The following is a 26095-nucleotide window of genomic DNA, read 5'->3' on the forward strand; positions in this document are numbered from 1 at the left end:
GAGTTGAGGGATGGAAGGAATGAAGTCCACTGAAAGCACAGACCACGGCTCTTTTTTGCCCAAAGTTCCAACTGCCTACCACTCAGCGTGATACTGCACCCCCATGAGGGAGTGACAGACCTTGGGGTGAAAGGAAGGGATCCCAAAATCAGCAAAACATGGCTCAACCACCAGCGTTCTGCAGATGAGCAAGGAAGTGCCTACAGGGAATCATTATGGGGAAAATCCCAAAACCCTTCAGGAAATCATGCTGGGCACCCCTCTGAAGTACCTGTACATTAATGCACACAATATGGGGAATAAACACGAGATGAGAGCTAAGGGTCCCAAGAGGTAAGATGCTGCATGAAAGAAGGACACAAGAAAGACAGTTAATATTTGAGAAAAACCTACTCTAAGCTCAAGAGCATGCTGTGCTGGTGCATCCCCCTCCTTGTTCCTTCTCAGACCACACTATGACCTCAGAAAGGCTCCTTAGGCCACCAGCCTTTGAGCAGGTGCTGCTGATGGAGCGGAGCTGCTGCCCCCACTCCCTGAAGCGCACTTTCCCCACCACCTGCTGAGAAGATGCAGAAGCACCCAGTGTGAGCACTTCACTGCACTCCAGGGGGTTTTTCACAGGAACCTGTACATACTCCTCACTATGTAGGTGGAGAGTAGTACATTAGTGTGCATGGGACTGTGAATGGGCTGTGGCAAGGCTACTGTGAATGCTCTCCCTTGGATTCTTAAGTGTTAGGTGTAGTAAGATAGGCTTCTAAGGGAGTTGATGTGTTTATAGAATACTTTGTTAAATTGTTTAAGTTAGGCTGTCAATTAAGTGCTGTTAAAACCTTCAGGACAAAAAGTGTTGGACACGTCTGGGGCTCACTTTGGCAAGGGGGTCCACTCTGAAACTTGACTCAGTGGGAGGATGTCTCTCATTCCTTTTATCCCTACTGTTTTTTCATCCCCAGCCTCCATGCAGATCATTTTAGGTTGCTTTCAGTTTTAGATTAGCCAAATCAATTTCTTTCCACTGAAAGAACACAGAGGGGCATATTTTAAGCAAGCTAGCATATGCCTGATTTTTCTTTCTTTTTTTGGTTGGTTTTATTTTTGTTGTTTTTGTAAAGCATAACATTAATGGCATATCTGCAAACATTTCCATTTGTATTTTAGTGAATGTGTTGAGGGAATACTGACCCTTCACAAAACCTGAAACACACTCAGCTAGACTGTGAGAGAGGTAATAAAGACTAGGAATTCAATACCATTCCAATATACAACTTAATTTTGTTATTTTTCTAATCAGTGCATTACAGAATAAATACAGAAAATACAACTGGGATTGCACAGATTTAGGTATTTATTACAAGAGGTGGTAAATCATTATGCTTTCAAGATTTTATGTAAAATCCACTGAGTTAATTGATTCTCCTTAGATTCCAATGGGCTTTGGCTGAGTCTCTTAATGATATTAAAATCCATCTGTTATTAAACATCATGTATGCAACGGTATGCAAATGCTGGGATTTGTAATATCATTATGCAAAAGTTCAAGTCCAATCATGCTTCTCCTGAAGTTTGCAACATAAATTCTGTAGACATCAATAAGAATAGATTTGGGATATCTTTTTAATTGCACTGTATACAAGTATCGACAGAAGAATACAATAGAGTAGTCACAAAATTAAAGAGGCTTCTATGAAACCCACATAGTAGAGCAGCATAGAATCAATGAAGTAAAAGCAGTATTTCAAAAAATAATAAATCAGACCTGGCAGTTTTGGAAAATGTACTGAAAAAAACCACAAATTAATTGGCACAGTTTAACAACCTAATTTCTAAGTGCACTTCATAACAAATCTCCTTACAAGCTGCTGTTTTCCCAGAAGATGATGACAAAAAGCCTCATTAGAACATCACTGTTTTATAGTGACAGATTTTATTGCATTGCCAGCTGTGAATCAAAAAAAAAAAACCAAAACCTCCCCCCTAAAAACTTATATAAAGGTTCCTAAAAACCCTATTTTCTTTTGTAATTGTCAAAAAACAGCAACATAGCACTTCCATGTTTGTGAATACCCACAATTCTATTTTTAAAAAAAATAGAAGTTAAAGAAAAGTGATTTTTGTTTTAGCTTCAAAAATAATGTAAAGGAACATTTAAGAACAAGTTATTTCAATGATCAGAGAAATATGTACAATATGATAGATTTGAGTCCAATCCATGTTCATGAAAGCAGACTTAGAACCTGTTGATCCTGAGAAACTGTAATTATAAATTGGCAGGAGCAGGCTCTTAGCTTCACCCATTTATATTATTTTTCACAATCTGTCCTAGGCTAAAAAGTGTAGATACAGTATATACTCAGTATATGGATTTATACAAAAGGTCTTTTACAGCTCTAACCCTGTTATTGCTAGGCTAAAAAATGACTATTTTGGAACAAGTTACATGAATCATAAAGGGTAAAACTGAGATGCAGCTTCTGATGACTGAATTTCTACTTGAGCCATTTTAAACTGGGTACACTGCAGCCACTTGCGGAGCACAGACGAGCTGTTGTTCATTTGTCCTGACCCCTGTAACATCCTCAGGCTGTGATGGTTGACATTGCTTTGGATGGCTTGAAGGCGGAGCTGAAGTCCAGCAGATAAATGCTGTTGAAATGATGCAAAACATTTAGTTTCTTACCTTTAACATGTACATTAATACAGCAATGTGAAGGGTATTGGTTTGTTGGCCAGGGAGTTTCTTGCACTGTCCCATGTCAAATTTCTTTCTTGCACATCCTGCCTTGTGTTTGTAAGCACACTTGCCATGGAAGGCAAATGTGCTTACAAACACAACTTCATACTGAGACCAACACCAAACCTTTTCTTCTCTTCACCAAAAATCTCTTGACTCACAAACCACTGATCCATCTTTCTCTCCCTTACAAAGAGGGCCAGATGGTAGTTTTACCAAAGCAAACAGGCCCACATATCTCCCTTAGAACCCAAATCTATCTCCTGAGTCAAGAGTCCCAACCCTGATTTGTCAGGGAACTCTCAAGCCTAAGGCATTAAGAAAAAACACAGCTCAGGGAACAACCAATCTCAGTAAACGGCAAGGAAAGGCCTCAGAGCAGAGCCTGGGTAGAGGAAAATGTTCCAGAAGGGAAATGCATAGAGCAGTACTGACTAGAGGGCAAGTGTCTCAGCAAATGATGCTCTATCTCTGCTAACACTTCAGAGCTTCATCTCAACTGCATATGCTACAATTATCTATTTTCACACATCTTTTTTCCAGAATTTAGAGAAATGTATAATACTAACAATAAAAGGATAAGGCACTAGAAACAACTTACCTTTAGGTTTGACTGTATCATTGGCAACCACATTGGTATGAGCTGCAAGAAGAGGTGCATTTTGTTATTATACAAGTGACTGTAAGCATGCTACTGTGAGACAGAGAAGTATACATCTAATGCATTTAGCCTTTGAATTGGCATGGTCTGAACCACAAATCTGAAAATGTGGTTATTTTAAGTACTTGGAGAAGGTAAATCTCAGATGTAAAGAAGCCAGTTTCCCTTGTCTGTAGCTTGATGAATCACCAGTAGCAATTATTGATATCCTGTTTAAGGTAATGATGAAAATACAGAATTAAACTTGTTACAGGAAGTCACTTATTACTTTCCTTGTAAGGGTATTTCTGTATGTGCAGGTGAGCAATACTGGAGTAAACAGACTAAACATTTTGCATGGTGAGGCATACATCAAGAAATTAAAAACAAAAAAACAGCAGCAGTTCTTAATAACAGGTCACATATTTAAATAGTAACCGACAGTTTTTAAGCCACTAGTCACATCATTCACTGCAGAATGTGAGATATTCTGAAGGCTGGGGAGCACAGGTAAAATCTATCCAGAATGGCAAGGTGAGGAGGTCTGAAAATTTGTCAGCTCTGATTGGACTGGAGTTACACATATTTCAGATTCCTGCTCTTCAGGGAATTTTTTCTTCTGAGGAAGTGTAACATGACAGCCTTATGAAAGCCAGAGAGGCATTTCTAGCAAAAGTATTCATGTTTTTCAATATTAATTTAACCATTGAGGTTACTGCTCTAAAATGTTCCTCCAAATGGCATTAAGATTTGCAATTTGCCAATTATGCTACTGGAGCTGCAAGTTAAACCTAATCACTATTGACAACATTAGATAAAGTGCTGTTTCCCTTGTACAAGGAATGATAATTGTTTCAATTTCAGTGCTCTTTTGCTGGGGAATCATATGCAACTCTGTCAGGACTCATTACTTAGTCTACCACATGAAGAACCATAGTCCAAGCTCAGCATTTACAGACAGATGAATGCCAAAACAGCTGGAATGCAGACAGATGCAGCAGATGTGTGAGCTCTGTACACCTTCCATGGGCTCTCACACTAATGAAGTGATTAATAAGATGCAGTGACCACAATCCCAAGGTGTGTTTTTGGTGAGGAGGGAACAGGTCTGGGAAGCCATGCTCCACACCCCACTGCCATCAACAAAACATTCCTGACAATTTCATCTGGCACTGGTGGAGTTCCTGTGGAGTTAGCCAGTGGAGGCAGGACTGGTGTCAGAAGTACATCAAGCAAGAAGGGAAGCCAGTAGAAACTTAGGGTACCCCTCTGCATCTGAACCAATTCACTGGACAACTTTTACAGTCAGCTGAGAGAATCAAGCACTTCACATTCAGTTCATCTTGTCCCAAAGCAAGTAGCTAAAATAGATCAAGATGAATCATGTCCAAAAATACTGACTGTAAAGGGCACTCATGGAAACTAGCTTTTATCAATATCTCTTCTGGACAAGTCTAAGGTCAGATACAGATCTTTGTCCTCCAGCACCAGTTCTGTCTTGCAGGGTCTGGACATATTTAAGGAAATAAACATTCTGCTGCACGCACAAGCAAGCAAACCCTCTAGTGCTACAGCTGCCAGATAGATAAGTCACACAAGAAGACATTTTTATGGAAGCACTTGAGTTTTGTTAACTAATCCTCAGCCAGCCTTTTCTTCACAAAAGAAGAATACAAAACACTAGTCAGAAAAAAAAGTTGGAAGAACAGAGTGCTGTCAGACACTATCAAATTTTTTGAGTTGATATTTTCAAGAGAACTATATTGATTCCAGTTTAATTTTTAAAGGGAAACCAGGCTGTAGAACAGGCTGGTCACGGTGCTGTTCTGGCTCTCCAAATCTGCTGCCTGTCCAGCTCTCTAAAAAGCTACACAGCAGCTGCTGGGGCTGCCCAAAACCCTTGGGTCTTGGCAAAAGGCCTTGAGCTGTTCTTGCCTTCACTGAAGCCTCCCAGTTCCTCAGAGATACATTTGATGGTCAAAGATGTGACCAGCAAGGTACTGGTCTCCAACACCAATGCCTAACCTGGTATGGCCACTTTTCCAGTTCCTCTGACATAGAAAAGCAGGAGAAAAGTTCAACACTTTCATTTCTCAGTCACAGAAAAAGAAACTGTCTAAAATTTGATTATTTTAATTAGAGAACCAACTCACTGGTTCCTGTGTGAATAATCTTTGCCCCTCTGTGTCTCTGAAGGGACTTCAAATATACACTAAGTCCCTAAATCTTGGTGCTTATTTTTCACATCTACAATCAATATTTTTACAATCAGTTCAGAAGAAAAAATAGTGATCTGGAACTATGAATCCTATAGTACTGTTATGCATGTATACTGTTCATGCAGGATTTCACTTTAGGGCTGAGTAAAGGGGATTTGGTCACCCAAATTCTTCTCTTCCATTTCCCACCCACTAAATATGAAAGCTTAGCACCTTAACTCATACTCCCACAGTTTTATGAGCTTGATTTTATAGTAACAACAATGTCCTTTTACCCTGACTTAGCATTATATTGATATATGCTCTCAAACATAACCCCCTGAAAGCCTTCATTTGATTTGTGACAGGGATTTGGCCCTAAAGGCCTCTCTTTTCACAGCTTTAAAGCCACTCTCCATCTTTGTCAAATTCTGAACATCCTGGACTGGCTAAAAGAGAAGCCCATATGTCTTTCAGACAGAGCCATAATCACTTTAACAGCCCTTAGTGACAGAATTTCTGTAGTCAATCAAGCCATTACAAATCTGTATTTCCACAATGAGTGTGAATACTTTCATGTTGACATAAAGACCATCAATTTTAGCTACTTTATTTTCAATTCTTGCTTGATCATAAAAGATTGGAGTAAAGCAATAGCCAGAAATTTCCTTTATGGCAACAGAAGAACTATATTAACCTTAACTACTTATGTGGAAACTGTCTTGCAGTGGGAAAACATAAAAAAGGATAATAAAATTGATTTATGCTTGTGAGACTACCTCAACCCTTCAGCAAACAGTGTGATGGAAGACTGGCTATGGATTTCCAAAGAAACAACTCATATAATAACAAGAAAATCAATGTGGCAAAAAGTTTTTGTCATCCACCTAAAAGAATGTGAGGCTCAGAACACAGAGGAGATCTGCAAAGGACCTATGATGATTAAAAAATACAGAATGGCTGAAAATTTAGGCAGTAGCTAGAGGTTTACAAAGTCAGTGACATTAGTTGTGTCTGTTAGAGGAGTAAGATCATTACTGACATTAGTGGCAATGGAAAGAGGAAGTAGATTGGATGTTCACTTAAAAAAAAATCAGGAGGTCTTGAATTTGAGATTGTGATCTGGTTTTCTTAGCACAGATTTTATTTTTCAGTATGCTCTGTTAGGGTATATTGTGGCATTAACATTCAACCTCAGTTTCTTCCACTCTCTCTTTTTTTAAGCAGGAGGGAAAGCACAGGACAATATACATTTAGAAATCAGAATAATCAGGCAATATAATTTAATACATATTCATGGTAGGGTAAAACCACAGTAGAGTATGCCTACCTTTACAAAGATAGTAGAGTTGCATTCTTGTAAAGCCTCCATTAAACTGATCACATGCAGGCACACCATTTCCACCATCTTGGAAAAGAACAATCAAGTGTGAAACTAAATTAATATTCAGCATAACAATGTAGTAAGACAAGCCAACAGCCTCTAAGAAGGATCTTCTTGTATTTGCTAGGCAGTTTATTACCCACTGACACAGAAGATTAAAGATTACATGAGCACATATGGGATGTTTTTCTTTGTTTAGTTTTATCCCAAGGTGGTGACAGCTATCTGTTAAGTATTTCAACCCTTGATGTATTTTAATTCTTACCACACATCAAAACAAGCTGTCTTTGGCTTTGCTCTTTTCAGACATCATAAACTGTTTTTTATGTCTTTGCTATGCAACTCTCATCAATCTGTGTGTCAGAAATTGTTATTTTTATTTATTTAATCTTTGAAAATTAACATTGTCACAAACCCCATATTTTTATCCCCCATCAAAAGACAATTTATTGTTTTGAACTGACAGCTAGTCCATAATTCTTCCATTTTGTAACATAATGTATGACAGATGCAAATATCAGTTATTTGGTAGCAGACAGCTTTTTATGTTTTATATTGTGTAAATTCACAGGTACAAGACAAACACCCTGAGCCAGCAATGACTATTTACAGTGCCTGTCTAAACTACATGTAAATTCCCCTTGATAATAATAAACTCAGCTTTTATGTTGTGCATTTCATCTTCAAAGTGCTTCACAAACAAAAACTAACTAACTAACCTTAAAACACCCCTGTGAGACAGGCAAGTATTACTATCTACATTTTACAGAGCAAGAGCTGAGGCAGAGAGCTTAATAACTGTGGCTCTAAAGCTACATAATTATATACTTTCAGAGAAAGGATTGGAACTTGGGACTTCCCAGTCATACTCTTGTCCTAGGGCTTGACAAGAGGCTTTTGTGTCTGACTAAAGAACTGGCTGGCTGGAAACACAATGCATGCTTCCTGTTCCTTCAAGTGGAGCTTCCTGAACTACTGTTCCAGCAATGGCTTGTGACCCACAGAGACCCCACCATGTCAGAGGCTAAAATATCATCTAGGGACAGCTTTAGGTGGTTCTTGCCTGATATGGACAAGACATAGGAGATAATAACTGGCTAAGACTTAAAATTGCAGCCCAGGCAATTACAATTAAAAGGGCAAGGTCCATACCTGCCTGGGATGGAAGATGTTTCACGTGGGGAAAGAGGAATTATATAAAACAATTTCCATACACATAGCAGATCTACATTTAAAAAGAAAAATGGAAACCCAAACAAACCAGGAATGAAAACCTTAGTAGCAGCAAACCTTAAAAACCCAAACCTTAAGACCTAACTTAAGAGGAATGGGCAATGTATAAAAATGTTTCCCAAAGCTAACCTCAAGCTCTCCAGAGCCAGAACTACTAGTGAACATCCCAGTTAAAAAGTTTTGACCTGTCATGACTATCTGGGATGTGGGAAACACAACAGGCCTTGCCCATCAGAAACAAGCTCTTAACCCTAAGCCTGCAAGTACAGAGAATCATTAGGCAAGGGTAAGCAAAGGAGCAGCTATGAGAGGGCTGCTGGAAGCCCTCTGGGTTCTTATTCTACAAAGTTGCTCCAACAGAAGAGAGTATTTGGGATAAACAAACATTTAAGGGTTATGTCCAAGCAAATGGTATGGATGATTTCTGGACAGAGTGAATATTTCCCTTTAAATCTTATCTCTAGAGATGCCTCCTTCCAGTCAGTCATTACTCAAAAATGTTTCAAGAGATATTTATGTAGCTTATTTTTGATGAATAATCTGCAAATTATGGGTGGCCAATTGTCAGCAGTTGAGTGTTTTTTCACCATCACATGGTAAAAAATAACCAAATGGATATTCACAGAATTATCCTAGAAAAGTTCATTTGTGCTGTAAGGCAGAGTCAGATAAAACAATAGACCACAGTTAAGAATTAATAGATACAAAATGAGATGCGATGCAAGGAGCTCTTAACCCAACAAGCAGCAACTCAAGCTCCTGATGCTGTTTCAGGTAGATTCTGGCTACATCCTGTTTCAGGCTCTCTGTGAGGTTAAATCACTGCTAATTAGCTATCCCTTTAATTTCTCAAAAGCATCAAAGTCACTTTATGATGTTATTCATAGTCTGTTGTATTCCACTGAAACAGAGCCAATCTTCCTCTGACATTAATCTGTACTAAATCTGTCTGCAGCACCTGACTTACCACTTTGTTATGTGCCATTAGCTGCAGGATGCTGGGTGTCACTCGGCTCCAGAACTCCAGGGCTGTGAGGATTGCTGTAAAGCTAAATTCGTTCTGATTCTGGACTGTCGGAGCTACTGCCGTTTGTTCACAATACACTGTCCAGAGCTGAGCAAATATAAATGCATGGAACAAGGAACACATGTGCAGAACAGATGTCTGTAAAAACAGAAAATAGAAGAAAATGTTTATTTAAGTAACTGTATTGGGATACAGTGCAGAGGCTTTCATTCTCTGTCACGTACCCTGCTGTGCAGTTTTGCCCCTCATTTTCCCATGTTTCCCTCCCATTAGGAACTAGTAAGTCAAGTACACTTGATAAGATCTTTTCCATGTTTACAAAATGGGTTTATATTTGTAAAAACTGCATTTGCAAATATGCTCCCATGCCATCTAAGTGCCTGGCATTAAGGTCAGTCCCTTTAAAGAAAGTTAGTTTTGCAAAACAGGCATTCAGGACTATTTCTGAAAGTTTCTTAATGGAAATCTCCACTGCAATCTGTGGAAGGCCTGAAGGTTCTGGCACATATGACTCCACTTCAGAACCTGAAAGGACAGTTATGATACAAAATACATGATTTTACATCTGTTCTATTAATCTGTCATCCATTTCTGCTTTGCTGGGACTGCTCATAGTCACAAGGAAACAGTCAATGAAAGAGAATTCATTTTGCATACTCAGGCATGGCTCCTTGCTAACCCTCGTTATATATCACAGTGTCTGAGCCCCCAGGACTGCTGGACATTAACCATTTCATTACAAGAAAGATGCTTCTGGTCAGAGATGTTTTCTCAGTTTACAAGAGCAAGAGGGATTCATGCTCTGTGGCAGTATGACTGCACCAAACATTGCAATGGTTGCTTGGTAACTGGAAAGAGGTACTTGAAAGAACAACAAAAAGGCCAAGGAAATGGATGGGAAACACCAGTGTCATGGCTGGGTGGAGGGAAAGAAAGGAGTATTTTATGTAAAAGATAAATGTGTGATCATTCTGCTTCTGTCACTAATAAAAACCTGGTTGGTGTCAAAGACTGCTGCTATATTTGTGTTTAACTACTGTCACAAATGTTTTATCATCTATAATAACTCTTCTTGTCCTGAAAACTTGAAGACAAAAGTTGTGCTTGAATCATCACTGTTTGTAATTATTTTGATCATAAAATTATTTACATGCTATCCAATGCAAATATACAACAAGAATAAATAACTATCTGAGAGACTTGCTACAGAGAGGGTCACTGCTAAAGCTTCAATTTGGAATTCAGTTTTTCGTTCCTCACTCCTGTGTTCAGACATTTTGAAATAGCCAAACCTCAAACTTAAGTGTACTAATATCATCAGTCTTCTAGGCATGTAAGAAAAACTGTATGGAGATTTCTTTCCCTGGCTCCTGGGTTTTATTAAGCTTTTACCCCTCCTTTTATCTTACTAAAAAGAAATGTTTGCAAAAAGGCCAATACAAAACACATCTCTACTTAAAACACATAATCCCTTACCTTTGATTGCTCTGGAAACCCAATCAGAATAACAATAAGGTGGTCAGCAATTTGTGAACCTGCATCCAGTGGAATAGGCATGCAAGATGATGGAGAATTTGGACAGACAACATTGTGTGTCAGAGACCCCAGAAGTAGCCAGGACAGCAAACGAATGTGTGAGACACATTCTATGAACTCTTTGGGCCTGTCAAGAAAGAGCAGATTTTACAATGATACTAAGTTTTCTGGCTTTCCCCAAAATATGGAGTCTCCTTATGCACATTTGGCAGATGCAGTCTCAGTGTGCTGGAGACACAGATCATTGGGAAGATTCCAACCACACAGATCTTGGTGGCCTTGACATACCACATTAAGTCCAATAGAACCTATTTGGTGGGTCTAAGAAACAGCCTCTATAAAAGGTTAAAGCAGTCACAGATTCATTGCTCCCATAGAGAATGATTTTTTTTCACAGATGTCATCATAAGGGAAGAATTGCCCAAGTGGAAATGCTCCTCTCAGCTCCCCTGGACACCATGCAGCTGCCTTACCTCCGCTGTGTTCCACCTCTCCCCTGGTAAAGCAGAGTTAATTTCTATGTTCTTGGGCATCTCCTTGCACATTTGGATTGTGTTTTTGAGGGCAGGGACTATGCTTTTTTGTGACACTTAAGTATTTGTCCACTGTCAAGTGCAGTGGATAATTGCAAAGTGTGTGCCTAGATAATCTAAAAAGGAAGAGCCCTTTACTGGTGACATCTTGTCTGTCCCTTTGCTGCTTTCAAGCTCTGACTAAATACTCATTTGAATTCATAGGCACAGGAAAAAAAATAATTGTTTTTCCATCTATAAATCACTATTTACTAGGCCACTCTCCCTGCTGGTTTTAGTTTCTAATTTGATGTCATTGTCAAAGACTCATATTACCCAAGACACATTCCATTAATTTTTGGTTTTTAATAAAATCTGATACAATGCTCTTCCTCAAGTCCCTATAGGATCTTAAAGTAACTCATTACTTTCAATTCAAAACATGTATTCCTTTTTTTTTTTTTTTTTACATGTAAGAAACTAAAGTGCAAGGATTTAAGCACTCTAAAAGCAGACATGCTCCACATAAATACACAGGCAGATGTATCTAAAAGGACTGCAGCCTAAACAGCTTAGTCCCAAGGACAGGTAGTCTGGGACAAACTGGGACAGGAACACAGGTTTGTTGAAATATAGTCCAGTTGCCTACACTCAAAACAAGTCACTTATTGTCATTGTAATACAAGGGAGAGTACTCCCTTTTTTTTAGAAAATAAACACTGTACATCAGGATTTCTCTCAGTGAAGAGGGACAGAAAACATGTCTTGAGCAGGATTTCTTTCATTTAACTTTAGCCAGGTGAACTTAGTAGTTTATTATACATCAGTAGACCTACACTTTAGAGTTCTCACTCATTTGTACTCCATAATTTCAAAGGCCCCATTTCCTGTTGTATTGTCTATAATTCAGAGAATATTTTCTGTAATTCTAGGACTTATCAAGTGCCTGTGTGCTTTTTACTGTCTGCACCTAGACCAAGAATCAAGTTAATTTCCAGTGTTACTCCAGTCAAGCCCCTGGAGCAACCTCCACTATCCCTTTGGCATGTACTTTAAATATTATATTGACAAACTCCTCAGTTAAGGATCAGGGAGATGCTGAGCAGCTGTTTCAATGTCCCACTGCCACCATTTCCTACTGTGGGTCTTTTCTGTGGAATCTGGCAATAAAAACATAATTTTGTGAAGATTTCCAACTCATTTTAGCATTCCATTTTGTAAAAGTGTTCTCACCCTTGTTGCATTGCTGAAGGAGGATGGTAAAGCCAAGGCAAATACCGGATCACAGCTTTGTTGTCCCTGTGGTTCCCCCGGGTGATTTCCATAGCAGCGATCTGAGCTAAACCAACTTTCAGATGTCCACCAAATGTGTCCTCGTGCAGTGGCTGAGAACAAGTCTTCATGTGACTCTGCAAGGCAAAGATCTGATTTCCTACCCAAAAAGAGTATTTTGCTTGAACAAAATTCTTCCCAAACGCCGCATGTTCTATTTCACTCCCCCCCCCCCACCCTTCAATTCCTTCCCAGGATCTCTAACTGTGTCTACAAAACAAAGCTCAGAAATAGATTTTTCAAAATTCTCCAATCCCTATATTAGTAACCCCAGTATGATGCAGATTGTTCCACAGAGGGCCACAATTCTAAGAGACCATAATATAAAAATATAAGGACATAATATAATTTGGGCAAAATGTATAGGCAGCTTTTGTACAGCAAACTCAACAGCTGATGAATACAAACTAATGCTTGCATATCCAGAGAGGTTAGGTAAAAAGGAAAGACTCCAACCATTTAACAAGACAGCATCTGGGCAGGAATATTCTGCAATATTCCATTTACATGTTCAGAAAGAAGCTCACTTATTCTCCAGCAATATGACTACATTGCACTAGTCAGCTATATTGCACTATTCTGTTACAAATGTCTTTAAGCTCTGGCAATAAAATGGCCAAACCTCTCACCAAGAAATACTCAAATATTTATGCTTGTAAAGATAATTTATTCTGCTTTGACAGCTTTAAGGGATGTTTCTTTGCTGCTTCTTGAGATACTTCTCTATTTCTATTCAGCTAACTTTGCATTACCTTCTGGTACTAGACTATAACAGAACACATGCTGACTGCAGTTGCTAGCTTAAAAGGAGAGCCATATGCTTTGCACAAGAAAATCAGGTCATCAGTTATCCAATTACTATAACAGGATAAAAATCAGTGAACCAATAATATTTTTGTAGCAGATAAGTATCTAGCCACAGAAACTTACACTCTCAAATTGCACTTAAAGTCTCTTTGAAGAGAAAAACCCTTATGTACCAGCATGAATATTTAATGACTTTGTTCTACAGACAGGTAAAAAGGATAGACAGTTATGCAGGCAGATATATTATAAATCTTCAAAACTGGTGGAATTTTCTAAAGAAAATCCTGCCAAGCTTTACCAATTAAGATGCTATCTCAAAGGGAAAAAGAAACCATAATAAACTGAACAGAAACAGTGCGCTGAAATGAGATTATCTTGAGAATTAACATTTATACCTTTTTTATAGTGCAGTAGTTCCTAATATACAGGACTGAAAATTATTAGTCTCTTTCAAAGAAATTATTCTTGGATATTCAAAAGAAGACATTGGATATAAATAAACAACTTTAACTAGGTCTGTTCTCTGAATTCCTACAGAGAGTAGAAATTTCCAAATTTGAAAAGCAACATTTGAAAACTACCTTCTGCTGTTGGGATTGTTACAGGTCATAAAAATCACATAGGATTCTTTGTTAGCTATAACCCCAGATGCTGCTGATAATACACACTTGTAGCAAGAAATTGTACCACCAGCTGATCTTAGGACTCATTTTCTAGGGAGTAACATTTCTGTTAATAAAACCCAAGCAATGTAAGTTAATATATTAAATGAGCTTTCAAGAATTTGAATCTAAATGCTGTGAATTTGTTCCAAGTTCTGACTATTTGTAAACTTAGAAATGCTTACAAATATTTTCTCAAACATGTTGAAACCACAAAGTAAGTTCTATCTGTTTAAATACAATCTGCCTTTTAATTTTATAAGATAGAAAAGCTTATTCTTTGCAATACATAAAATTATGGTCATATTTGACTCTCCTATTATGCCAATATGTCCTCATATTTCTGTATTACGTGGCTAAATCAAAACAACATGGAATTTCTGACTCAGTTGTAAATGGCTAGATGACTGACTTGGGAAGCTTCTTGTCCCATTTTAAAACATGAAAGGGCCAAAAAACCAGGTAAAGTTTTAGTTCCTGTTTTATCTATATCCATCTATAACATTTTTAAAAATAAATAGCCCCACTGAGGATAAGAAGTAATCACCAGACTTCAGCACTGTAAGAACAATTCTAAAAATCAGACTACAGCTCCAGGGAAATGAGCAGAAGGAGAAAGTCCAAATGACAGAAAGTTTCCTACAGAAACATTTACACAGGAGAGAGGATACCTGCAAGTATTTATAAATATATTTTCCCCATTCCTGGTTTCAGGTAAGCTGATTTTTTTCCTGTGGAACTAGCAAACCAGATGTATCTCTTGCCTCATTTATGATTCATTTGCTACCTATTCTGAAAGCAGTTCTGAACTTTAACAGAAATGGGTGAATAACTTAAGAGGATAGAGTGGGAAGGCAATCCAATTCAACTTCAAATGATTAATTGCTTTGAAGTAAATTTCTACTTCTGCATAACAGGCTGCTTCCCTTAGACTATTTTTTTTTAATTCAAAGAAATTCATGGCCAACAGGGTAAAAATTTAAGAAAGGGAATATTTTGTCCAGTAAAATACAATTACAGAGAGTTTCAAGACACAAGTTTCAGTTTAGCTGGGATTCCTCTTCCTTTGTGGTAAGTATTATTAACATGAATATGGCTTCCCCTCTGAGGCACAAGGTGGGTTTGAGGGCCAGAGGGACAGTGAAAAAGTGAGTGTCTAAGAAACTAGTAGGGTAAAAATTCTCATCTCATTGCTTCATAAATGAACTTCAGAGCAGCAATGTTACTTAGGCTACTTATTTTCCAAAACATTTTAGAGAATTTTCATTCTGTAGGAAATTCAATAGGAACATGAAGTTCCTCCATGAAAGAGAAATTCTAGGTTTTGATTAGCTAATGATTACTAGGATCTTTTTATGAAATGCATTCCTAAATAAAATATTTTTTATTAACAGAGGTATTTTCCTATCACCCTTCTTAAAAATTTGTCATCCAACTAATATAAAGAAATCAAAATGCAGTTTGGACTACAAATGTAAGAGCCATTTGGTTTTTCCCCACCTTCTCCCCACAGAATATAACCTGACAATGAAAACAACTGCATCCATTAGGAAAGGACACCCCCCTTTTTAGGTCAATTACTGCATTTTAATTACCTCTGAACTTCCAATAAATTTTAGTGTCTGTTTGTGGCTATAAGAGACACAGGACTCCTCCACAGGAGTGTACTTAGTTGTACAGGCAGGGAGTTTTATGCTTCCCTGGGTTATATTAAACACAACTACTTCTCACAGTGACTTTGGTATGACATTTGCTTTTCATCAACATTTCAGAAAAATCATGCCTGCATTTTTATTATGTGCTCATGATATTAGAATCAGCCTCCATTTCAACATCACATAAGCTACTTTTTACTGATGCCACAGAAGTCTCTAATCTATAACAGCACTAATATTTTTTACAAGGGAAAGAAAAAAAAACCTGTCAGTCACCCCCTACTTCCTACTGTCTCCCAGGCAGATTCCTTACAGAAAACATATTTTTGTCAAAAAACCTCATACACTTTAGATCAATATATGCCAGAACCAACCTTCAATTTGGTTAAGGTATGCATATCTGCAATGAAATCCAGCACTTCCCCAACATACTGCCTCATGCATTCCATTGCTGCTGTTCCACACTAAAACATAAAAGAAATAAGTTTAAGTACTGGGTTTTGCTTCATCAGAATACAATTAGTCTGTCTCAAATTCTTTATTTTCCTTTTTAGTTAGAATAATTAGAAATAGGTATTCTTTGATGTTCTTCTTCTCACTGTATTATCTCCTCTTATCTGATTATGAGAAGATAGCCCAGCTGCTGTAATTTCTTCACGCATCATAAAATACTCTTATCTATGACAGCAATAAAAGACCAGCTGATGAAACTTTCAAGAATATTCTGCTCATGTCACCCTGAAATTTACAGTGGTCCAGAATCAAAGTCTTAAAAACTCATGAGAATTGAACAACTCAGTTTTTCAAGCAGCTGAGCATTTCTGCAATTGGAACCAATCACTTACAATCAAAGAAAAACAAAATTCAGTCACAGGCACAGATGCCCTTATTTCACATTAATCACAATGGAAAAACAGTTTAAATAACTTCGTGCCTTTTACGTGTAAACATCACTAAAATGAACATCACTGAAATGTGTCATGTTTCTTCCTTTCCACAAAAACTAGTGAATATTTCCTGTATATTCCTGAAGAAAGAGCATTCAAAATACAGCATCTTAATGGAATTTAAGCTATGCAGTGCTCCAGTTAGATCATAAAGGTATAAGCTTACTGAGAAACCACCTGTGCCAGAGCAAAAACAACCTCAAAGGGAAAACAAAGGGACTCAATGTGGCGCTTGCTGTATTTGTGCACTACAGATTTTCATAATCCTCTTCCTAGAACAGTGAGAAATGTGAATCTGGCCCTCAGCAAGCATAAGATGAGCCCAAGGTGCATAAAGCAGTCAACAGAACAAAGCTGTCAGATTAAATAAGGGCTTTGAATAGATCAGAGAGGCCTGCAGGGAAGCTTCCCAAAGGTGACACTACCAACCCACTAGGTATCACATAAACCTCTGTTTATATGTTAATAGTCTGAGGTGAGGAAAAAAAATGCTACTTGAATTCAACAGGAACTATGGATGCCTCATTCTTAGGGGTCAAGTAAAACAAATGCTCAACTTTTGAGGCTAAATGATCACATTATTAAATTGGATATCTTTTCAAAGTCACCAAAATCTACTTTTATCCCAAGTTATAGGGTCAGAGCAGAGAACTAAAGTAATGTTTACAGAAGAAAACTACTGTTCTTTGACCTCTTTTTGATTACCTGCACTTTGAAGCATAGAAGCTGATTATCCTATCTGAGCATACAAATGAATTAGATTTAGTTTTAGTCACAGAATTATTAAGCCACAGTTGAGTTTTAGTGGCTGAAATTTGAAAAACTGCTAGCCTTCTATATTTAAACAACTGACCTGGGCACTCCTCATTTCTGTATGTTCCCTTACTATGCCACCTCCTGTCTTTTCAAATGATGTTCCTGTCAGTTCCCATGACAGAATAAAAACCAGTGAAATATGGACATTGGGTACCCTGTCCGTATATCCTCCATCCAGTTTATGTGCACTAAGGATTCAACCTGGGTTCTTGAATAATAGATTATGAAAGAGACTACACTCCAATCTCTGAAAATAAATGCTCAGTTGCACAAGACTTCTCTCCAACAACCTATTCTGTGTCATGCAAGCAGTAGTCAGCCTAATTTTCTATGTTTTCTTCTGAAATGATCATGTTCCTATCATACCTTGTAACAGCAGTATTAGTCTATTCAAAGCAAGTATAAATTAAAGTAACCTGTTGGGAGGAAAGGTATTATTAAAGATTGGCATGTAAAAAATCATGCACTTCAGAAGATACACGGGAAAGATCCTATTAAGTCATCCCCAAAGCTGACAAACACAGGGAAACAAGTTTTCCTTACTCAGCTTGTAAAGCAAACTTGGCTAACCCTCTTCCATCTGCTTGGGTACTCAGTCACATGTGTCATGGAACAAGTCAAGATCTCCCATTGTGGTACTTCCTCCCATACTCACCAGGTGCACATTCAGTGCCCTGGCAAGGAGTACTTGTAATTTAGCTACACTCATTAGCAGGATACAGATTAATGACTTACACATTACTAGAAAAATACCATTAACTCCCTTCTTTAATCAGATAATCTTTTGTGAGAATGGAGGCAATGGCTTGTAGCTTTCCATCCTGCTGCCATTTTTTGATGCATTCATCTGGTCTGCTCCCCACTGAGAACTGCAGATCTTTGATTTGTCTTTTTGAGCACAGGTTCTACTGAAGTCAGTTACATGACTAAAGGTTATCAGTGAAAGCAAGGGAAGCAACATCAAATTCAGAACCTTTCCACTGTTAATAAAAAGAATGAAGCATCTCAGCCTCTGCCTGTAATCCATCTTGCCAATCAGAGGAGAAATGGAAAGGAAAGAGCATTAAAATCAAGTAAAGCATGCCAAATAAGATGTATTTTCAAAAAAAATCAGAACAACAGAACTAAGAAATGGACTTTGGTTCAGTACTTACTCCAGGCATTGAGGCAATCATCTGTTTATGTAGGATTGTTGACTCAGCTAGTTTTGTTCCAGCATCTGCACAAACAAACTAAGAAGAAATTAAAGACAAGTTATTTTTAATTATTTTTTGAGGAACCTGAAGACCCTAATAATTTATTCATTACTTCATTAAAATCAGTTCAGATCTCTTCTTGCTTTTATTCATAGTAATTTGCCTTTAGAGATCTCTTTCTTTATAAACAACCTACTTAACTCACCATTATAAATGAGATAATTTTCTTGAAAAAACATCTGACTTTAATGTGCTTAATTAAAACATATGCTGTGCAGAAGCAATTTGAAGAATATTGTGTAACAAATCAGACTTTCTTTATGAAAAAAATATATATTTGCTATTTCTTCCATTTATCAAATGCTCCTCTCATTATAGAGAGAACCATGATAGAGAAGGATAAGGCAGGGTGTCATATTCTTCACTGTGATATTATGACATGTCACTGAAGTTCTACAATGATGAATTATATGAAGAGTTTTGAAGTTGACAACTAGTATGGTGCAGTATAACTTCTGTACAGTACAACATAAACAAGCTGTTTCTGAGACATGGTCAGTGTCATGCTATTACAGTAGAATATCCCTCATTGCTTTTCTTATGCTTTTATTTTACCTTTTTTCTTGTTTCTTTTTGTTTCCAAATCCCTTGACCTAAAATCTCCAATGTCCATATCATTCATACATTAAACTTGCTAAGGCTATTATTTAATCATTTTAAACTTCAATAATGTATTGGACACCCTGCAAATGATTTGCTTGTTCCTACAACTTCTTGTCCTAACATTTTATCTTCACTTGAACAATTTTTGTCCATAGTGATGCAATATAACTTTCTAAGAAATAGCAGACAGAAAATAACAGTCAACTAAGGTCTAAGCCTTAATCTTCCTTCTGATTAAAAAATTAATTTATACAATAATACTTTCACAAACTGAGAGAGATATTGACTACCATGTTTTATGGTTGTCTAATGCATATATGTTAGCAGAACTATCAGTGACTGACTGCTCTTCATGAAAGCATTTCAAAATATCCTTTACAGCCCTAGAATTTACTCTTACACTTACACAAGCTGCACAACAAAACAGATCAGGTACACTGAATTTTAGAGACTGACTGAACAAGCAAATTCCAAAGAGACACCAGTTAATTTGAAGTCAATGTAAATCTTGAAGATGTGTGCTGATGAAATGTGAGCAGGAGAAAAGTACTAGGAAACAAAACGCTGCGTGAAGAAGCAGTTCCTATGGAAACCCATGGAACAGCAGCATGTACATGATGGCTTTCATTTGCTAGGACAAATCAAGGAGACAGTCTCTCTGTACCCTTAATCATCCATGACACCTATGCAAAGATTGGAGTGGTTAAAAATCTGGTTAAAAATTCTCATTCTTTGTAAAGTGGGACAAAGTTAACTCTCATTTTAGCCTTAATGTCACCAGTGACACTGATGGCACTATGTAACATGGATAAACGTGGGTGTCAAATGTACCTTTCTAGGAACTCCTTTGTTAGTCAGCCCACGACTGATCTATCATTAAATTAAAGTGCTCCTAGCTCCTTTGTTATCTGGAACAGTTTGACAGAATCTCTGAATTCTGTGTGCACTGTCTGTACAGAATCTTACATACAGGCTAACATGTCCATGGAGATATAACTGCTGGAAATTAAAACCATTTCCGTTTGGTGCTGTGTTAACTCTGCTATGTCTTTATTCATTCAGAAGCACACAATTTGAATTAATATCATGTGGTAAAGAGGTGAACCAATCCCTTAATTCTATTAATGGCACCAGAGATTATTTAAAAAATAAGAGACATGCATTTTTATTGGTAGATTTCTTAAATTAGAGTGGTGCTTAAGATGGGCTTAGTGGTTACTATGGCATTGCAACTCCAGAGGCTGTTGAGTGATTCAGACCACATACTACTGAGAGCTGCCAATTTACAGTCAATGGGAGAAGCAGTCATCATGCCTCCAGTAGGCATCTATGGCAGATGGTCTGAATACAACCCCTATTCTTCACCACTGACTGCATAAAAACAGAAGCTGGCTGCTTTGGATAGCAGGAAATATGAATCACTTCATCAGCCTCTGAAAGAGAGACATCATAAAAGACATTTATATCCACATTAGATGCTGTTGTATAAGGTATGAATACATCCCAAAGTGAATACAGCATATGGGAACAGTGCTAGGAGGAAAACCCAGGCAAATACCATTTTATCTTTATGAGATAAGGTACTGTAAGAGAGTTTTGTGTACTAGGTCTCTCAGGCAATTGACTCAATGTGAAGCACAAGTGTAAATCAGTTAAACTTCATTGCCAAAATTGACATGGCCTATTTGCATTCTCAAATGATGAATTCAGGAAGGACTAGATTAGGGGATTGTCATGCTTTGGGATAGCCACAGGCCTGAACTATAGGAGTAATCAGAATAATTGCTTTATTCAGTAATACATGAAAAATCAGTTCAAGTCAACAAAAACCAATGTACATGGTATCAAGGTGCGTCACTGCAGCTGTAAGACAGAAAGAGGTTGGTGGTTGTTATTTGATATATTGACTGGGACTGGAAAAAGGAAGTTTGAGTTTAATAATAATTAACAAAAAAAAAAAAAGACAAACTTGTACTTTTTAAATTAAACAGATTTTAAAAAACAACCCTTAAGCATCAAAAGAAAAAAAAAACCTATGTTATTCTTCCCTTCCCAGCTTCTTCCCCTAACACTGATGGCATAATAATTGTTTTCAGAGTTAGGATAACTGCCATATTATTTCATTTGTCAGTATTATTTCTCTGTCAACTGGCAATCATTTACTTACTATGAGTAATGTACCAGTGCTCAAAAGAAAATGAGTCCACAGTAAGCAACATGAAGCTTTGACCCATCATGGGAAGGGAAGAAGTGAATGGAGCTGGGATGCTGGGGGCTTTATGGGGGATATATGTAATAAACACCTCACCTGGACCTTATGAAGTGTTGTTATGCTGGTCCCCTATAATTTTAAGTTTCTAAATTTAAGTTCCTTACATATCATTGTCATCTCATTGTAACAATGAGCCCAGTGCTTGTGATTACATTTTATGGACTTCAGCAAATTGTTTTGGTGACAGGCTTGTGATGCCAAACCGTGCCACACAGTTGCCTTCTTGGAGGCAGAAATTTTCACAAGTCTGTATCTTATTTCCTCATACTTTCCAAAGGTAGCTTGACTCTACAGAATGAAAGCAGCAGAAATATTGTCAATGTATTTGTTGCTGGAAAACTACAGGTCAAAAGCAAATGGCCTGCAGGATGTGGAGACAAGCTCACTGCCAGAAACTGAGTTGTGACCCATGATCCACTAGCAGCCCTTCCCACACAAGCTGGTGACAGGGTTTGAGGCTAGGATATAAAGAAAAGGTAGAACCAGGGGCAGCTGCCCCAACAGGACATGATATAAAACTCAATGGACTCAACCCTTATGGGTCCCTTCCAACTCAAGATATATTCTGTGACCTTCAATGTATCAGCAGTGATGCAGCACAGGTCATTGTCATGATGAGAAATTTGGATTCCAAATTTAGTTTCTTAAATTTTAATGTAGGAGCCTGAATTTATGCACCAATGCATACAAATGCAACTGGATTTGGATTTTAAAAGTTCTTGCTTCTCCAGACATTGCCGGTACTTTCTATAACCATGTTGGACTCCATTCTTCAGCCTCTGCCCCACTCCTGAACCTGGGCCCAGACAGTATGAGAATTACATCAGAATTTCCTGTACCTGCACCAACAGCAGCAGATTCATGTCTGGTAAGGGCGACTTCAACTTGAGTGCTTGCAGTAATTCCAATATAACACAGCGTGTCAAGTAGAACTTGTCCCTTTCCTGCAACAAAAAAACCACAGAATTATGAATGTCCTGAAATTCACGGACAGCCACTAGCAAAGCATAAAGATACTTTTTATCTAAGTTTGAGAATGACAAAATTACAAAAATGTACCAGCTTCTGCTCTTTAAAAAAAAAAGCCAACATCACTCATAATTTATATAATTCTACAGATTTAATGAACAGACATCAACGAAGGTGATTTTTCTTTGCTGTTTTGTCAGACATTATATCCAAGATATAGTATTTCACACATGAAATACAGACAGATTTTATAAAATAGCTATAAAACCCAGGTACACAAGCACAGCTTTCATTAAGTAGTCCCATGAAAAGAGAAAAGAGGAAAGCAGTAAGAAATGACACAGAAGAACAAAACTGGCATAGTATTCAGCTTTATTCTTTCACTGAAGCTGCCAAAACCAGTCTATATTTCCCCTACTTTCTTTCTGTTGTTATTCCCCTTTAAAAAAAGAGTGCCTCTACTACAGCTGCTTGGACCATCTATTCCCACTCATTAGACTGGCAGTACTTTTCCACTTCCACAATAAAAACAGTCTTGGCTACAGCTGCTACAACAGAAACACTTTAAAACATAGGGGGAGATCAGCCAGTGGAGATGAGAACGCAGAAGTCTAAGAATAGAGTTGTAGGGCTGAGTCAGCAAGGAGGTACATGAGATAAGATGGCCTTGTTATACATCTTACTTTGACATTCTTCAACTTTAGACAATAAGATAAAAACATGAAACAAATCCATAACCTGCTACTGACCACAGCAACTCAAGGATTTTGATAAGCAGGAGCACCGTGCTCTATTTCAAACAACCATTAGAGATGAAATAATTGGTCTAATAATGAGAGCATATCCAAAGTGTGCTTAAAATCTAAAATCTGGTGTCCTCCACCTTGTAAATCCTATGCACTTGCCTGCTCACTTAAGTTAAATGTGGGAAAATTTCTACTCAGTCAGGGCCTCCGTTTCTCCACAAAATCTGTAAAATGGGATTATTTGTCTCTTCCTCAGAGAAGTTTTGTGAGGTTAATGAGTGAGACACAATTTGAAGGCCACCTCCAACTGCACACAGGAAAAGCTGAAGGTGAGAGTGAGCTTCTGTTGTAGCAAACAAGCAGTCACCAGTGTTCCTTTCAGAGCACTGCTGTCGCCACAGCAGCTGTGTGGCATACTGTCTAAAAAAGCTTGCAGCAGCAGTGCATGTCTCCCACAGCACCCACATATCTCTGAATGAAAAGATTTTAAATATCAGGCCTTGATCTGAGACAAGGTGCCAAAACAACAGAATGGTGTGTATTCCATGGAAGTTATGATGCCAGCGACCATACTTCAAGTTCCTAGCTTCCTCTTCAATTACACGGAGTGTGCAGACAGAATGGGTCCCAAACTGCAGTCCTTGTCCTTGTCTGACTATACTGTTGCAGTATAGGCAGCTAAACTTGCAGGAAGCTAACACTCCAGAATCAGCTGTATTATGAAACCATTTCTTGAGGGGAAAAATATTCAAAAGTCACACATTCCACATGCATGAGTGCCGCTCTGATAAAAAATATACAATATAAGAATGTTCAGGAGAGGTCAGATGGGAACAAATGTCTTCAGTAAGTTATCTCCAACAAGGCCATAAGCGGAAGCAAAAGGAAGAATAAGAACAAGGCAAGCATGTATAATTTCACCATTTATTTTCAGTTCTGGGAACTTCTGAGCTCAGAGTGGTTTCTGTAAAATTCAAAACTCTCAATGTATTTCTCTTCCACATAACTGTCCATTGACCTCTGGGACTCATGCCAACCTTTAGCACAAATAGTAAAGAGTCACACACTGTTGAAGAATCACTTCCCTTTACTTGCTTTGACTAGTTCCTATAAACTTAGTATGTTCTTTACACTGGAAAGGAATGAAATTACCTACCCCTGTCTGGATCACTTGGGACCTTGCAGACCTCCCTCACATTCCCATCAGTTGCTGCTCTTTCAGACCAAAGAGCTTTGACTTAGTCGCTCCATATGCGGAACTCCAACCGTTTGATCATTCTTGCCCTCATTAACTGAACTTTTGCTGACACTACAATATTCTGAGTAGGAATGGAGAACCCGAACGTGCATAATACCCACAGTGTAAACAAATCCTGATTACTTGTTAGAATTCCCCAGGAAGAGTCTCCCTTCCACCATCAAATGCCTTCCCAAACCCAACACTATGCAGTGCCACACTCAAGTCAGTTGACAATTACATCCCCCCCAAAAAGTGGACAGAAGTTCCTATCAGTAACCCAGTCCAGTAGCCTACACATACTGAAAAAGAAGGAAAACATAATTCTTTCAAAAGCATTCAGCTATTTTACATACCAACATCTATGCTACACAGGATATAACTGGGCCATAATAAATTGCTTGTCAGAACACTGGAAAGGAAGCCTAGGCTTCATGAACCCCAGCTTTTCTTGGCTTTAGAGATAATACAACTGCTAACTGCCTCTTTATCTAAGGAGTCTCCTATCTCACAGTCTAAACTCTTAAGGTTTGTTAAGCACATGTAATGAAGAGAGATTGTTAAGCACATGTAATGAAGAGAGATTGAGCAAAATCAGGCAAAATGTTTTTTTGACATCTGATCTCTTGCTTCCTGCACTGTATATCAGGAGCGATGATATATAAGTCAATGGCCTTAGAGTATCCTTCCTACCCAAGTCTACTTTTCCTATTATCCTGCTGGTGATAAATATGTATAAAGTTTATATTTTGCCACAAAGCCGTTGCTTCTTGAGAATAACATCCAGGGGAGCCACATGTATAAATCTGATACCAGAAGTGTCAGGAATACACTACTTCAGCCACTGTTCAGCCAAATTAACTCTCTCACATGTCTATGCATCCCCACAGAAAACGGCTTTGCAACCTTCAAATTGTGACTAACCACATGTCAATATGGAGAACATGAAACTACTGAAGTTCTAGTAATACCTCAGGTTCCAAACTTAGTAATAAGAGTATATTTGGATCTTTAATGGAGATTGCTATCCTCCAAATAAGCCAGTATAAAGCAAAAATCTTTATTTTATTACTGCTGCAGTAATTAAAAATACTGAAGATCTGCCTCTTAATATTCTTTAAAAGATCCAATAGCAAAATCATGCAGCATTCTGCAATTACTTAGTAAGGCACAATAGAACACCAGCAAAAGGCTAAGTTTAAGTTCCAGCTTCTGCAGTTCTAAGAGATAAGAAAGCCAGAAAGTGCCCATTTAGGACCTTAAGACACTTGAAAGTAAAACTAAAGATAAGATTACAATCCACAGAAGAGATGGTATTCTCAACTGAGAGTTCCAAAGGCACTGAAAGAAGCAAATTGCTGACCTGGAACAGAAACTCAGACAAGGAAATATCAGATGGACGTGAGTCTTCAGGCTCCAACACAAGAGAAACTCAGATATTCCTGCCATAGGCTATTAGGAAAATGTTGGATCTTTTTTCCTAAAAAAAAGATTTGGAGTGGTTGTACAGCACTGACCTCTACCAAGTA

The 26095-nt window shown here is 37.9% G+C and overlaps 1 protein-coding gene across 2 annotated transcripts in view; it reads right to left on the reverse strand.

The window, feature by feature from the left end:
• Positions 1-2445: 2445 nt before the first annotated feature.
• The window catches only part of UNC79 (unc-79 homolog, NALCN channel complex subunit), a gene marked incomplete at both ends in the record, with an annotated part of 106478 nt that continues 82828 nt past the window's right edge, over positions 2446-26095 (reverse strand). For both annotated transcript variants that reach the window (XM_084208555.1, XM_084208554.1), the window contains 9 exons: positions 2446-2646; positions 3336-3377; positions 6903-6980; positions 9157-9354; positions 10693-10879; positions 12498-12673; positions 16095-16184; positions 18638-18715; positions 22454-22558. In XM_084208555.1, coding sequence (XP_084064681.1) covers positions 2446-2646; positions 3336-3377; positions 6903-6980; positions 9157-9354; positions 10693-10879; positions 12498-12673; positions 16095-16184; positions 18638-18715; positions 22454-22558 — 1155 coding nt within the window. The remainder of the gene's footprint in view (positions 2647-3335; positions 3378-6902; positions 6981-9156; positions 9355-10692; positions 10880-12497; positions 12674-16094; positions 16185-18637; positions 18716-22453; positions 22559-26095) is intronic.

The sequence above is a fragment of the Fringilla coelebs genome (genome assembly GCF_963513975.1).
Source record: "Fringilla coelebs genome assembly, chromosome: 6".
NCBI classification, from domain to species: domain Eukaryota; kingdom Metazoa; phylum Chordata; class Aves; order Passeriformes; family Fringillidae; genus Fringilla; species Fringilla coelebs.